The sequence below is a fragment of the Gossypium arboreum genome, chromosome 11, assembly GCF_025698485.1.
Source record: "Gossypium arboreum isolate Shixiya-1 chromosome 11, ASM2569848v2, whole genome shotgun sequence".
NCBI lineage: Eukaryota > Viridiplantae > Streptophyta > Magnoliopsida > Malvales > Malvaceae > Gossypium > Gossypium arboreum.
The window spans coordinates 104,717,801-104,734,867 of record NC_069080.1 but is presented as its reverse complement, the minus strand read 5'-3'; the positions used below and the strand labels follow the sequence as shown (position 1 = coordinate 104,734,867).

At 35.9% G+C, this 17,067-nt stretch overlaps 2 protein-coding genes across 2 annotated transcripts; one reads left to right on the top strand and one right to left on the bottom strand.

Annotated features, from left to right (window-relative positions):
• Positions 1 to 416: 416 nt before the first annotated feature.
• On the bottom strand, positions 417 to 1,772 carry LOC108473031 (peroxidase 44-like). Its single transcript, XM_017774598.2, has 2 exons — positions 1,541 to 1,772; positions 417 to 1,452 (listed from the first exon to the last, which is right to left on the bottom strand). The coding sequence occupies exons 1-2, from the start codon at positions 1,739 to 1,741 to the stop codon at positions 694 to 696; spliced, it is 960 nt and encodes a 319-aa protein (XP_017630087.1). The 5' UTR covers positions 1,742 to 1,772; the 3' UTR covers positions 417 to 693.
• Positions 1,773 to 2,941: 1,169 nt separating this feature from the next.
• LOC128283697 (uncharacterized) lies at positions 2,942 to 11,488 on the top strand. Its single transcript, XM_053021087.1, has 2 exons — positions 2,942 to 4,884; positions 10,121 to 11,488. Exon 1 carries the CDS (start codon positions 3,616 to 3,618, stop codon positions 4,651 to 4,653), a length of 1,038 nt encoding a protein of 345 aa, XP_052877047.1. The 5' UTR covers positions 2,942 to 3,615; the 3' UTR covers positions 4,654 to 4,884; positions 10,121 to 11,488.
• The last annotated feature ends 5,579 nt before the right edge of the window (positions 11,489 to 17,067 follow it).

Below are 17,067 nucleotides of genomic sequence, written 5' to 3'. Positions count from 1 at the left end.
GACCTTCATATTTCTAGGATTCTCATCTCACTTCCAAGCATGTGATGGTGCAATCAATTTCGGGAAAATGCTCATCCAAATCTCTCTATCAGTAATTTTCTAAGGATCAATTAGTAGACAAAAGAACTCACAGCTATAATTCTTAAAAAGTTTTTTTTTTTTTTTTCCTCTACATCATTAGTCTTCATGATTACAATGGAGTTACTGGTTCGTCCAATGAGAGGAGTTGATTGTCATAGTTTAATTGAAAAGGAAATTAAATGTTAAATTAGAGTCTAATGTTGAAATGGAGAGATGTTAGAGTATATAAAAAAATTAAACTAAAATTACTCCCAAAATAATATTTATAATTTTATAAAAATAATTAATGGGTTTTACAATAAACTATATTTTGGTGTAATAAGTAATGTGATGAGGATATGTAAGTAACTCAAACAATCAAAAAAATGAAATCAAAGTGTTACAATCTGTCCCAAAGAAAGGGAAGAAGAAAGTTGCAAGTAAATATGGGTATGGAAGGCTAAACACAAAACAAAACCCTTACAAAGGCAATGGATTTCAAACAGAATATTTCCAAGCTATGTATATGTTCATGTTACTCTTTTCTTGGAGCTCGGCTTATTTTTTAGTAAAACTAGCTTTAAGAAATCAAGCAACTTCGTCTTCGCTTTTTGTAAACACAATTTAAAAGGCTCAGATCCTTCGTCTGGGATTAAAAACCCTGCAATTTTTCCTAATTTCCCCAGCCTTTCCAACAAGAACTTGGATATTTCCCATCTTCACCATTGCCTGAGCAAACCTAGTTCTAAATAGAGTCGCATTTGCCGCAAAACCCGATACGATACGTCTCGACAATGGATCATTAGCTAACTCTTGATCGATCTTCATTACCCCTCTCTTCAACCCTATCTGCTTGAAGAACTGATTATCCACGGCGAATGGTGTGGCCTGGTCCAGAAATGCTGTAGGGTCAGGATTGGTACCACTGGCTGCACCACAAATGCTCCTTAGCTTTGCAGCCAGACCACGATCCATTGTAGGATCAGGTCTTGTAATCCTGTCCAAGAAGAAACTGCAATGCGCGACACCAACTGTATGTGCTCCCAAAAGGGTAACCATATCATCCATGCTCATGTTTTTAGCCCTGAAAGCTTGGAAAGCCTCTGAAACAGTCAATGTAGGGCCTGGCAACATCACTTCGTCAGGATCCGAGACCAGACTGTCCCGCCTCCCTGTTGGGACAAAATAAAAGGGTCCCCCCGACAGAAACACAGCATCTCGGGTCGCTAGTGTTATGATATCTGCACATGAAACTTTTGAAGGGCAAGTGGCTTCTAGAGCTTTCTTCGCTTCATCGATGAGCTCGAATCCACGCACCGTCAAGTTTGGCCCGGCATCTTTCTCCGATGAACTTTTGCTGTTAGAGTCTATGAGAATGGATGCGTCACAACCCTACAAAAACGTAGAACCTCATTATAACCAGTTTGTCATTTACAAAAAAGGGTTAATGCCATGGTGCTCCATTTCCTAGAAAGCTTACTCTAACGAAACAGTCATGGAAATGCATGCGAAGCAAGGCTGCAGTGATGGATTTATCACGGCTTAAACGTCGTCGGACAGCTGCTCGAACTATGGATTCGGCATTTGGACAACTTCTTCTGTAAAAACCAACCCTAAGGTTTGCCAAGGCAAGCGGAAGAATCAAAAGGAATAGAACAAATGTAACCTTCAATCTCATCATTTCTTTCTCTCGGTTTTTTCTTGAAGCTCTTTGGGGTATGAACAACACATTCCAGAATATGAATATATAGTTGGAGAGATTGTAGGCATGTGATTGGCCTCATAGAATGTATAGAAGTTGAAACGTGCAAAGGTCAATGTTTCCAGTATCCAACACGGTTTGAGAAGCAATCATATACATAAGCAGTTGTGTGTTCTATTTTATTATTTGATGCATCACGGTTTATAATTTTATTAGTTCTTTCACTTACATGTAAATTTCTAATTAAGCATACTGTTTTACTAAATAAATCCTTATTATATTCCAAAAAAACCATAGTTAAATTATGATAAATTAGCATCATATGTAACACAAAGAAGGGATTGGGATTGGGAAATTGTGTTTAATCAATAATTGACAAGTTAAATTACATAATTTGTAATCATTGGGAGACACGCAGTCACCAAGTCCAAAAATATAAATTAATATGTGAAATATTCATGACAAAGAAATTTAATCCACCAACGAATGTCAAGGAATCTGATTATATATAAAACAGATTTTATTTTTTTCTTTTTTCATTTTCTTTTATTTGAAAAAAACAAAACTACTTTTGTTTATAATTTTCTGGAATGAACAGGCTTGCACGTTTCAAGACTATTCAATGCATCCACCATAAAATAAAATAAAAGAAGTGGGCTAAATAATTAATGCTTAGTTGCACAACAAGGAAGGATAAATTTGGATAAAATGTTTTATTTATTTTAATGTTACTTTTATCATAAAATATTCCATGTATAAATATGTTGAGTTATCCATTAAGATAATTTTTTATTCGATCAACAACTTTTTTAAATTTGTTTAATGTCTTAGAATTTATATCTAAATTGTTCCCATTAACACTATTAATAAATTATAATATATTTTTAAATTTAAACATTATACTAATAATATTTTATTTTATTTACTGAAAAAGAAAGGTGAAAGTACAAACAAATTACTAAGAAATTGAAATAAAATAAATGACCGATTAATAAATTGACCATGTTTTTGGAGAAAAAATTGTGATTGATTTTATTATTTTAAAATTTATTGAATTATACTTATCCTTTATATTAAATATATTTTAATAATTTTATGTATTTAAATTTTAATATAATAAAATATTTTAAAAGATGAAAATTTTATATGTTCAAAAAATTAAAATGTCATTTTACCATTTATAGCTTTTGATAGAAAAATAATTGTTATGGTATATTAAAATGAACTTATAATTGTAAAAATAATAAGCAACTTTTCAGAATGGACTTATCGGAGAACCAAGGAAGCGGTGAAGGCGAACCAGCGAATCGATCAACAAAGAAAGTTCGAATGCGGGATATCGATGAAAATTGGGAAGTCGATATGGAAGCAACAATAGAAAATGGGAAAACTCTTTCATGGAAAGATCGATTGATGGGCTAAGGGCTCCATCCGATTGGGGACCCATCGAACGCGGAAGGACCAGAATAGGAGGATGACTTAAAGCTATCAAAGGACGATGTGGAGCGATCGACAATCAATGGCATTCCCTCAATAAAATTTTCTGATCGAATCAATCAAATCCTCATTAAGCACATGGAACTTACAGTTGTAATCAAATTGTTGGGGAGGAATATAGGATATACTGCTTTGCAGAATAAGGTCTATTCACTTTGCCAGAAAACAACCGTGGACTATGGAATTTAATCCTGCTCAACCGTACCCTAATATAGTTATGGCCTGGATTCGTCTTCCTGGGTTACCTGGGCACATGTACAAGCGAAAAATCTTGCGGGAAATCGGAGAAACAATAGGAAAAGTAGAAAAAATTAGATTTTAACACCGATAATGGAGTAAGAGGGAGATTTGCGAGAATGGCAGTATTTGTTAACCTAGGAAAGGCCTTGATTTCACAGGCACTTATTAATGGAGTTACACAACGATTAGAATACGAGCACCTTCCGATGGTTTGCTTCCAGTGTGGGCACTATGGTTACACAAAAGAAATTTGCCCTAAAGAAGAGATGGGATTGGAAGGAATAGGTGAGGATATCCCAGAAGATCAGACGAGACAAAGATATCCATTGGAGGAAAACAAAGCAGAAAACTCAAATAGAGAATTATATGGTCCATGGATGCTTGTTGAAAGGAAGGCAAAGAAAACTAGAAGAACAGGATGGAAACATGAGGGCGACGGCGCAACCAAAACAGCAAGAAACTCTAGATTCCAGGTTCTGGAAAATATAGATGATAGTGGGCTCCCTAAAGCTCGCGGCGAGGAAACCAGAATGGACTATGAACAAGGTAATACTGACCCTCTAAAGCCGGGCTCAGAAAAAGATGTTGGCTCATTTCAATCTGACCACTTTACACACCCTAATGATGGGCGAAAATCAGGAATACAAACTGCATACCCTTCTTGGCCCAGCAACAAAACAGAAGTGCGAATAGACAAAACTATTTTAGCACAAAGGCCTTTGATTTATGACAAAGCAGCAAACATAAGCAGCCCACCACAAAGCCTTGGCCACCACCAAACTTTCATAATACTGACAGAGCATGATGGGATTAAAAAAGGCCAAGCCAGCACTGGTAATAAATCTACTTGGCACTCCAAAGAATCTGCTACTGGGTCTCATGAAAGACAGATCAATAATACCAGACCAGGCCTAATAGAAGATGCAACTAGGGCTTTAAACAAGGAGGAAATAGACCTAACCAGCAAAGAAGTTAATAGCAAAGAAGTGAATTTCTTACGTAGGTTAAACTTGCTGGAAAAATCAAGACAGGAACTACCACCCAACATTAATACATCTTTCAATCTTGCTTCTACAGACCTCCAAAATAACTTTAGCATTTTAACTCCTGAAAAGGATGTTGGGGGGCTATCGAAGAAAGCTCTGCCCAGTTAAATTCGCAAACTTTTCAAGAAATTATGAAGCTACCAACAGCAAGTATTCTAGACGCTGATAAGCATTCAATAGTTCTCTTCCAAGAAAATAATCAACCCACAACCAAAGGAAATACCCAGAAAATCAAAACCAAAACAGGAGCCAATTAAGCAGTGGAATCAACAGTACGCGACAATGCAAAAACAGGGAATCCCCACAAAGGAAGAAACCTCAAAGTCAACAAAAAAAAAGGTAACCCCTTTAAAGTCTCCCCTTCAAAAATTTCAATCTCTGAATCTATCAGTAATATGGTTGAATTGTTGCAAACCCAAGTCCAGCAAGGGCTGGTAAATGAAATTCCTAGTGGAACATTAGGAAAAATAGGAGACAATGCAGAGAATAGGCAGTAATTAAGTAACCCGATATACGCATTTATTTAATTTTAATGAACTCTAGAATCTTGATTTTTTCCTAGAATTGTCAAGGGTGTACGAATGAGAAATTTTCTCGTACTTTTAAAGAGTATAATAGGGAACACAAGTCGGACATTGTTAGCTTATTAGAACCGAGAGTAAGTGGCCGCAAAGCTGACGAAGTAATTGTAAAATTAGGATTACAGTATTCACACAGAGTGGAAGCTAGAGGTTTTTCAAGGGGAATTTGTATTGGATAGAAATCCTCTATCAAACTTAAAATTTTCTAAAATCACCCCCAATTCATACATACACAAATATCTTATGGCTTCCCTACCCAAATAATCCTCATTGCTTTTGTTTAAGGAAGTCCTAATAAAACAAAGAGGAGCTTTTTATGGGACACCTTAAAAGAGACTATCCCTACAACCAATACTCCCTGGTTGGCGATTGGGGACTTTAACTCTATTCTATCCAAAAATGAAAAAAAAATGGACTTCTGTTAGGAAAAGGTGCCCCTTATTCGGAGAATTTATTGAAAACAATGATTTACAAGATTTAGGATTCCGAGGACTTTCCTTCACATGGCAAAGAAGAGGGATACTTGAACGAGTAGATCGAGCAATTGGTAACATTCCTTGGATCCGTACTCTTCAACAGTGCCTAGTCACACATCTAGTGAGAATCAAATCCGATCATCGACCCCTACTAGTGGATTTATGTCTGGATCTTAATTCAGCTAAAGGAAGACCTTTTCGGTTTCTAGTAGGATGGGTTCAACATCAAGATTTCTCCAATACAATCTCCAAACTATGGGAATATAAAGGAGACATGACTTACGCTCTAGGAAAGCTTTCTACAGGGCTAAAAGAGTGGAACAAAAAAACTATGGGCACATTGGAACCCGAAAATTAGAAATATTGCAAAAGCTAAGCAAAATTCAACATGCACTAGAGAAGACAAATTCAACATCTTTGATACAAAAAGAGATGGAATTAAGAGAAGAGTTGGAAGAAGTTCTCAACCATGAAAAGCTACTCTGGAAACAAAAATCAAGGTGTGAATGGCTCAAGCAAGGAGACAGGAACACAAATTTTTTCCATGGTCGAGCACTTTATAGACGGAAGATCAACTGCATCAATGCCTTATGAAATGCAGCTGGGGAGTGGCTTTATGAGCCAGATGAGATTAAAAAGGAAGCAATACAATATTTTCAAAAACTATATGGAGGAAAACCTGATGGGACTAGTGTTTTGCCACCAAACCATTTCCCCCCTTTGAATAAAAAAGACATAGATTTCCTAGGAAAAGATGTCTCAAATGAAGAAATCAAAACGGCACTTTTTGATATGGGTTCTTTAAAAGCACCAGGAAGTGACGGGTTCCATGCTCTCTTCTTCCAAAAATAATAGGATAGTATTGGGAGTGAAATTTGTGAATGGGTAAAGGGGGTATTTAGAGGAAAACCTATAGAGCCTGGTTTAAACAACACACTTATAGTGCTAATCCCAAAAATTGTTCAACCTGAGGAGATCTCCCAGTTTAGACCCATCAGTCTTTGCTCAGTCCTCTACAAGCTAGTTATGAAAGTCATCGCCAATAGATTCAAAATAGTTTTCCCAAAAATCATCGCACAAGAACAAGCTGGATTCATTGCAAGACGAACAATCTCTGATAACATCATCATCGCTCAGGAAGTTATACATTCCATGTGAGGAATAAGTAGGAAATGGATGACAGTCAAAATCAATCTGGAAAAAAGCATATGACAAGGTTCGATGGGACTTTATTGACAGCTCTATTCAGGCTACAGGCATTCCAGATTTCCTACAAAAAGTGATTATGTCAGCCATTACGACATCTACCATGCAGATTTTGTGGAATGGGGTTCTTATTGAAAAATCCCAACCAACAAGAGGAATAAGGCAAGGATGTCCCTTATCACCCTACCTTTTTATTCTATGCATGGAATGGCTAGGCCATAGTATCCAAGCAGTTGTTAACACAGGGGCATAGAGTCCAATACGATTATCCAGATCGGGACCAGCCTTGTCATATCTTTTCTTCACAGATGATCTAGTAATATTCTCCAAAGTCGACTTAAAACATAGCTCACTACTAAAAGAATCTTGGAACGATTCTATACATACTCAGGCCATCAAGTCAATGCACGCAAAACTAATATCTTCTTCTCAAAAGGAGTGGATGAGAGTATGAGCAATCGAATAAGTCAACTCCTTCGTTTTCAAAAAGTTCAAGATCTGGGATCTTACTTAGGGATTCCACTCTTACATAGTCGAATTAATAAAGCTACATTAGATTTTGTAATTGAGAAAGTTAGATCTAAACTATGTATTTGGGATGTCAAACAACTCTCAATTGTAGGAAGGCTCACTCTGGCCAAATCTATACTTCTCACCATCTCGAATTATTTCATGCAATCCATGCAACTTCCAAAAGAAGTGTGTGAGGAGATTGAACGACTGACGAGACAATTTATATGGGGAGCCAATACAGGGAATCGAAAACTGACCCTAGTAGATTGGAACTCTATTTGCCAATCTCGTAAAAGTGGAGGATTGGGCATTCGACAACTAAAATATCAAAATGTCTTTCCTTCTAAAACTAGGATTCAATCTTATCACTAAAAGGGACACTCTATGGGTCCAAGTCTTAAGAGTAAAATATCGAATGATAGAGGCGGTCCCAGAAGATATCACTTGAGGTAATTGCTCAGCTGTTTAGAGAGGAATTACGAAAGTATGGCCACTACTAAAAGAAAACATATGTTGGACCATAGGAATAGGGGATTGTGTCAGATGTTGGGAAGACCCATGGTTCCCAAAAATAGGCCCACTCAAAGCATATGTCTCACCAACAGAAGAACTAATACCGGAATGCTTAGTTAAAGACATAGTTACATAAGAAGAAGCTTGGGATATCAGTGCACTTAGGAACTGGCTGAAAGAAGATATAATTCAAAATATTATAAACATCCCCCCTCCACATCCCCTTGCTGGTCCTGACAAAGTTTCTTGGAATCACACATCAAATGGTAAATTCACATTAAAAAGTGCGTATTAAATGCTAAAAGAAAATACATGGAACGAGCAAAACAGTAAATGAGAGGAAGTTTGGAAATTCCAAGGACCGCAACGGGTTCTGTTCTTCTAATGGCTAGTTTACAAACAACGCCTTCTTACCAATGTCAAAAGAGCTAAAAGAGGAATTAGCCAAAAATACATGTGCCCAATATGCTATTACGAGAAAAAAAAATTCTACATGCCCTTAGAAACTGCCCAGCTGCCAAGGACAGTTGGAAATTAATTGTGCCAGCAACGAAATGGCCCCAATTCTTCTCTGACAATTTACTCGAGTGGATCAGGACAAATCTAAAAAATCATGGTCTTCTAACAAGGCATGAAGGCCTTTGGCCCATACTTTTTGGAATCCTGCTATGGTGACTATGGAAAAATAGGAACCTTTTTATCTTCCAAGAAATCCCGTGGAGTTCCATGGAAGTTTTTAAAGCATCCACCAGCTAGGCAAAGCAATATAACGAAGTTAGTAATAATGAATCAACTAGGAGTAGGAACCCAGGTTACCTTTCGAGGAACTGTTTAAACTTTAGGGAATGATTAGTCTTTGAATTTTAGGTTTTTCCTTTTCACCAAAAAAAATTAACTTATAATTTCTATATTTTAATTATTCAATATAATGTAATAATACACATCAATATAAATTTTGAGCAAAGCTAGAAAAAAATTAGTTTTGATTTAATACCAAAGCATTATTGTTTAATAAAATTTAAACAATTATCTATAAAAATGTAGCACCCCATACCCATCCTAGATGCTACGGTCGAATTATGGAGGTTACATTGTACAAACAAAATAAACAAGTGTTTAATTTTGATGAAAACCAATTTTAGCGAAAAGAAAATCAATTTGAATAACTATTTAAAAACATTGTGATTTTCAAGAACCACAACTTATATATCAAAATCAAAATTAATTTACCCGAACATTTGTGAGACAAAATACTTTAGAAAATTCCAATTAATCTTGCAGTAGAAAACCTTATAGCGTATCGTTTGTAAAACTGTGGTTATTTTTCTTTTAGTTATTTTAGTTAAGCGTCATTAAAAAATTAAGCTTTTTGCATAATAAAAACCAGAATGGTCCTAACGATCTAAACAAATCATAAAACGTCTAAAAATAAACAAAACCCAAGAAAATCCAGAATGTCCATAATAAACAAAACAAATGAAGCTATAGTACTTAAACCAAAATCATGAAATCTGAGCTCTAGAGTAGTCGTACAATCCTAAGTCAAAGAATCACCTGAAATGAAGCAAACAAGGCGTGAGCTTTGAGCCCAATGTGTGATTTGACCCATAATTTAAGTGCAATTAAATATAATCATCAGATTGTCTTATAGCATATCAGAACTCAAATCGAAGTATAATTTACCATATCATAACGAATCGTAACATATCACAACATATCATATCGTAACATAGCATAGCATATCAAATCATATCATGTACTACCCATATCCGCTACACACTATCTACGTCCAGCCAATCACATCAAATAGGACTACAAGAGTTCATCCATCCAGTCACACCAATATGTGACGATGTGCCACTCATATAGTTACAGCTGAGCTGCCATACATAAATTTGCAGTATAACTGTCATATAACACATACTTTCATATGACATGCGTATACACATACTTTCATATAAATCATAACATAGCTTATGGTTTTAATTGTAACATATCCTATTTAACATACCTCCTAAACTTGTCCATATATTGTTACACACTTAATCTCACGCTTTTTTAGCCAAAAACGAAGCCTACAGACCCAAATATAGAGCCATTCAATTGGCCCTAAATTGGGGCCCCAAAATTGACCAAAAAGGCCCACATGGCCTACCTACACGGTCTGCAAGATTTCGCACAGCCGTGTTGATAACATATTAATTTGCATGTTATTTTGTATTTAATTCGGTTTATTTCTAAATTGATCCTTTCTAAATTAGTACTTTTATGTTTCAATCTTGTCAGGGATGCAATTGGGATGCTAAGAGACAAAAATGAGCAAAAAAGGACCAAATTGAAAACACAATCAATAAAAATGAGGCCGAATAAAAAATATGGCGAAAAGTCAAGGACTCATCAAAATTTTTGACTTTATAAAAGCCAAAAATATGAAAAAAAAATATTATTTTATTTTTATTTTATGTTAAATTAGTTAATGCCAAAAATAGCAACTCTATATACATAAATAGGGCCTTAATGCTCTTTGAAAATGCATCCCTTAATTCTACATTTGATTTCAATTTGAAATTAAAGAGCCATTACTCTTTTTCCTTTCAATTTGGCGTTAACATTCTGTTGCATTATTTCCAATTCTTATTTCTTTTTCAAAATTGGTCCAATTGTTCTCCAAGTACCTTTCTTTCATTTCTTCACCATAATCATCAAACCATCTTTCAAAGTTTACAAAGCATGAATAACTCCATGCTTCACTAAATTCCATCTTAGCTTTAGATCGGTGTTTTTTTCGGTTTGGAATCATGAGATATGTATTCGTGCTAAAAAATCCTTCCAATCAGTAGTCATATTTTTTTCTAAGTATCAGGATTGACAACTCATCCCTTAAAGTTAACTTGATTCCAGGTCAAAAAGTGCATATTGGGTTGGAGTTGTGTTTGCTGACAGTTGGAAAAACAAGTCAGTCGTGCTGTATTCGGGTCACCGAGAACAAATCAAGGAAGAAGTAATTTGGTTTAAATGACCCACGCGGTTGGGGCCATTAATTCGAGTTGGGTTCTTCAGAATGCAAGGCTGTCGAAATCTTGAATCGGGAACACTTGTATCTCAGTTAAATAATCGGTAAAGGCTGCTTTGAAGGTCGTACCGAGACCAGCTATGAGAGGAAGAATTGGTGGTTAGGACATTCTTAAATGCTATAACCAGCTTATCGTTTGGAGGAGAAGATTAATTTTCGGGGATAGATTCAAAAATTCAGAATCCACCGAGTCTAGGGCTAAGGCTTATTATCTTTGATTGTAAAGTCATCTTTAGAAGCCATAGTGGAAAGGCTAGCCAATAGTACTGAGAAATTTCAACAAAAAGGTGACATGCATTTGTAGGAGTTGGATAAACAAGTGAGCAAGCTCACGCTCACAGTTAGTTGTTTGGAGTCTCAAGGTAAGCTATCATCCCAAACTGAGTCAAACCCTCGATACAATGCAAGTGCTATGACATTGAGGAGTAGAAAAGTTTTAGAGCCCGTACTTGACACGAGTTGCTCCCACGACACTAGTCAAGATAAGGAGAAACTTGACTTGGAGGCTTCAGTAGAATTAGCATACCACCCTCGTTTCCTGGAAGACTTGTCCAATGCAAAAAAGAGCGAGAAGAGAAGGAGATCCTCGAGACCTTTCGAAAGGTAAAAATTTACATACCTCTTCTCAATAGGATTAAGCAGATTCCACATACGCAAAATTCTTAAAGAATTAAATACGAGTAAAAGGAAACTCCTAGACAATGAAAAGGTAAGTGTCCTAGAAAATGTCTCTGCTGTTCTGCAAAGGAAAATACCACTCAAATGTAAAGACCAAGGTATGTATTTCATATCTTGTAAAATAGGTAGTGTCGGTATTAAAAAAAATCAATGTGTGACTTAGGCGCATCAATTAATATTATGCCTTTTTCAATTTATAAACTACTTAACGCGGGTCATTTGAAGGAAACATGTGTAATTACTCAGCTTGCAGATAAATCTGTGATGCATCCAGAGGAAGTATTAAAGGATGTTCTTGTCAAAGTAAATGAGCTAATATTTCCTGTAGACTTCTATATTATCAACATAGAGGATGACAATTGAACCAATTCGTTTGACATACTTCTCAGGGGGCCATTCTTGAGTACCATACAAACAAAGAATGACGTACGAAGTGGGTGTAACAGACCGATTTCGGGGATAGTAGGAACAGTGGTTACGAAACCACAATTTCAAAGCTATAAAAATTATTTTAATGTTATTATATATGTGATGACATGATTATAAAGGTGCATTAAAATTTTGGTGAATTAATTTTAGCATTCGAGAACTTAATCGCGAAAAAAGACTAAATCGTTGTGACAGCCCTAAATTGACCCTAGTCGGAAAGTGGTTTCGGGACCGCTAAACCGAGTCATAAAAATAATTAACCGTCATAGTTGATGCTCATTATATGTACATATACATGTGTGAAAATTTCATGTTTGGATTTTGTTAATTGTAAGTGAATTTTATCAAATAGGACTTGTGTGAGAAAATTTAGAAATGTGCTAGGCAAATGTAAAGTGGTCTATTAATGCATGTTGTGAAAATGATGGGTTTGCATGTCAATTTACCCAAAATTTAAGCATGGTGGCCGCCATGCTATGAGTGGAAACATGTTGCAAACATGTTGGGTTAGTGGTTATGTTAGAAAGAATAAAATAATGAAAAAAGGAATATGATGAAAACAAAGGAAAAAAAAGTGTCCATCCTTTCACATTTTTCTTCCTTGGCGAATGTTCTAAGAAGAAGGGGAGAGCTTGAGAAAATCAGCTATGGTAGTTTGCTAGACTAAGGTATGTTTGATGTTGTCCATGAGATTCATGCATGTTTTTAGTTGTTAGTTTGAGTTCTACCTAGCCCATGGTTTAAATCTTTGCTATGGGATGGAGATGATATTCGACCATGGGTGTTGTCTTCTTGGTTGATGTTTGATGTTGTGGTGATGAGGCATGAAGATGAGTTAAGTTTGACTAAGGTGGATTTGTGTTAATGTCATTTGCATGCTAAGTGTGAAGCTTTGTAATGATACATGTGTATGGTGCTTTTGATGTTGTGAATGGAAGTAGTGGAAAAGTAAAAGAAAATTTATGTAGAAATGTGGTATATGTGGATTTGTAGGATGTTATAAATATATGTGAAGCCATGCTAGATTAGGAAGAATTCGGTCAAGTGTTCATGAGATGAAATTTTGTGTTTAGGTGAATTAAAGATGATAGTATAGTTGATATCATGTATATATGTATGCATATTCGGCCATCAAATTAAGAGCATAGGTGATGTTGAGTCTAAGCTTTGCACATTCGGCCATATATATATATATATGCATGTGTGATTGAATTATTGATAGTAGGGCGATAGCATATGGTTATTAGTCGAATAGCTCAAAAACATATGGTAGGAAGATAAGAATTAGTCATGTATCTCCTATGATATGAAATCATTAATATTTTGATATAAATATTTAGCAAGACGGTTAAACTAGTTAATTTGTTGATTAAGCTCAAGAAGTTAAAGGAGGAGAATCAAGCAAAGGCAAAGGAAAGGACATCAGTAGCCGGGTTAGAACCGTTTTACCCAACACAAGGTAAGTTATTAAGCATATATTTTGTATTGATATAAATAATCATAATACCTATGTACTTATGCCGAATGGAATGATATATAAATGCATGAAGTGACAAAATTTATCGAGTGTAAAAAAGAAGTGAGATGTATTGAGTTGCTGATTTTGGCACTAAGTGTGCGGGTATAAACGTTTACTATAATGAGATTGGCACTAAGTGTGCGAGTTTAATTGTATAGCACTAAGTGTGCGAGTTTCAATATTAAGCACTAAGTGTGCGGACTTCTTGTATATTTTGAATAATCATTAACGTTAAGTGTGCGACTTTATCGAGTAGATCATAGGCAGTGAACGAGTAGATATTTTGAGTTCATAAGGAATAGATGTTATGTTTATATTTGGGCCGAGCTTGGTAAGTCTTGAACCTATGTGGTGATTATATTTGAAGTAGGAACATAATATTATTGTGGAGTAGATGAAATGCTATTATTAGTATAATTTAAATGAAGATAAAATGATGTGTGGAGATGCATCAAATATCATATCGAATATCATACAAGATGTCAATGGAGGCTTGGCTAGTTGAGAGCATGTAATCATAAATGTGCGTGAAATTATGGCATAGTCGGTATGGATGGAGTACCTAATCTTGCATTATTTGATTTCTTTTATGATATTTTATGGATGGACGATAGTGTAATGCTTATGACTTCTTGAGTTATATACTCATTCGGTGTGTTTATTTGTCACTTGTTTAGGTTCCTTTGATTCATTTTTGTGTGCTCGGGACCATCGTCAAGTCATCACACCGACTTGCAACTTTTGGTATCTTCTTCCTAGTTGGTCTAATAGAACATTTCGGCATGTATAGGCTATTATGTTTTGTTTGAACTTTGGTATGTAAAACTTTGGATAGCCATGCGAAAATGGCTTATATCGTTTTGAGCATAATGTTATAGTCATCTTGAATGTATATGTTCATTAAGAGGCATGGAAACTATGTAATAGGTAAAGTCTACCTTAAAATGGATCTTGATAGCGATAGTAGCGTGGATGTGAAAAATCACTAAAAATAGTAGGAATGGAATTAAATAGTGAATAAATTTTGATGAATCTATTTTCATAGGAAAGTAACAAAATGATCATATGAGCAGTATATTAGGAGATATTTAAGTTTTAGCGAAACAGGGCGGGGCGGTTTCTGGATTCCTGTTCCGACTTTGGAAATTCATTATAAATTAACCAGAGATAATTAGAAGTTGTTCCATATATGTACAGATTCCTTTTCGAGTCTAGTTTCTATAGAAACAAACGGCATCGATATTGAAGCCACATGCAGGAGATATCCAAGTCGTAATGCCTGAAGGTCGGTGTGGTGAACCACGAGACAGGGGAGACTTTAACTAATAAACTGTACTAATTGGCTCAACCAAAATTCTAGAAAAAATTTTAGATGGATATATGAGTCTAGTTTCAGGAAAAAATTTACGGAACTGGTTTTCGACTTTTGGAACTCGAGATATGATTTTTAAGGTGTGATGACGCAGATTAGCCACTCGTCTGGAAATTTAAAATGGATCGTGCAATAAGTGATTTAAGTCTGCGAACCCCTCGTGTATCGACTCAAACAGCGGTCTCAGTGCAGGTGTTACAATCGCATAAAGTGCAAAAGTCCTATTTTCATAGTTAAGGGTGTCAAATAGCTAGAGAACCAAAATTACGGGTCTTTAAAGGGTGAATAAACCCTAAAAAGAGTGTTTGGCTGGCCATGGGGACAAGAATGGTTAAAAAGTCAAATTAGGTAGGTTTAGGTAGCTTATTTGACTAAAATAGAGATAAAATAAAAGAAAGATATCATCCCTTTTCACCATTTCTACTCCACCAAAAATTTAGCCATTTTTGGGGTTTGAAAGCTTGAAAATTTTATCAACTTGTAACCCTCTCAAGTAAGTGATTTTGATGGTCTTTCTTGATGATTTTTGTATTTTTAGAATCCTTATTCCATGAGTTTTCGAATGAAGGACTATTTTGTAAAATGGTTGAAAGTCTACGATTTTTCCATAAGAGCGTTCATGTTGTTTTCTAAAATTTTATGGAAGAAAATGAATCATGGTTGTGAAATAAACAACTTTTGTGAAGGGACTTCTCATGAAAACCCTAATAGGACCATTTTGTAAAGTATATAAAATAGATAATAATGTTCTGAAATATTAGGAATTTTGGGTTGTCATAAGAGAAATAAACGGTTTGTTAGGCTTGGCTAACAAGGAAATTCGATAAAAATTGATTTTTGAGTTTAGGGGTAAAATGGTCATTTTGAGAAAGTCTAGGGGCAGAATGGTCATTTTGTCCAATTATGAATTGTTGAGTACCTAGATCGATAAAATAATTAAACGTGTGAATTTTTATTATTTTAGAACAATAATTACACAATCTAGGCCAAGACCGGGGAAAAACAGAGCTAGCGGACTAAAACCGACTAATCACCTACATTTTGATTACCGAGGTAACTTGCGTGTAAATAATACAACCACATTGTTATCAATTGTGCATGAATTTTTATAGCATAAATTGCTTAATTGTGGAAATGAAAATACATGATGATAATTGAGATAATAGAACTCTCGGGTGAACCTTACGAACAAATCGGATATTCATGCCATGACATTTGGGTCATTTATGTGCTAGTATAAGACATGTTTGTGACATGCATCGGCCGCATTATGAGAGCCAGTGTAAGACCATGTTTGGGACATGGTATCGGCATTGAGACGAGAGCTAGTGTAAGACATGTTTGGGACATGCATCGGCCTCGAGATGTAAGCCAGTGTAAGACATGTCTGGGACATGCATCAGCTATGAGATGTGTCAATGTAAGACCATGTTTGGGACATGTCATCGACACGTATAGAGGTGTCAATGTAAGACCATGTCTGGGACATGACATCGACACAGATATGTGAGAGCTAGTGTAAGACCATGTCTGGGACATGGCGTCGACCACGATTTCAATAGTCAGTGTCAGACCATGTCTGGGACATGGCATTGATTTGATAGATGAGCTAGTGTAAGACTATGTGTCTTAGCCATAAACACACGAGCAGAGACACAACCGTGTGTCTCTGCCGTGTGGAGGACACAGCCTCTAGCCACATGCGTGTGCCTTGGCTGTGTGCCCTAAATTGGGTGCTGACGTCAGAAATAGAAAGTCAAGGTTTTTAAACACGGGCTAAGACACGGGCATGTCATGGCCGTGTGAGCGACACGGGCCATAGACATGGGCGTGTGTCAGGCTGTGTGAAAACTCCTATAGGTTCGAATTTAGAATTTAATTCACATGGGCATGAGACATGGGCGTGTCCTTAGATGCTTAGGCCATGTGTGTCACACGAGCCATCAGCACGACCATGTTATAATGACCACACGGTTGTGTTGCCCTTCCACACAGGCATGTGCCCTGTTTCAAAAGTTATTTTTATTTATTCAGTTTAAGGACCTGAGTTGGTTTCAAATGGTTTTCAATGAAAGTTTAAGGCCTTGTAGGCCTATATTAAGGAGTTTAAACAAAGTTCAAAAGAGCTTTACATTTGATCAATTCTTGGTGACTCGGAAATG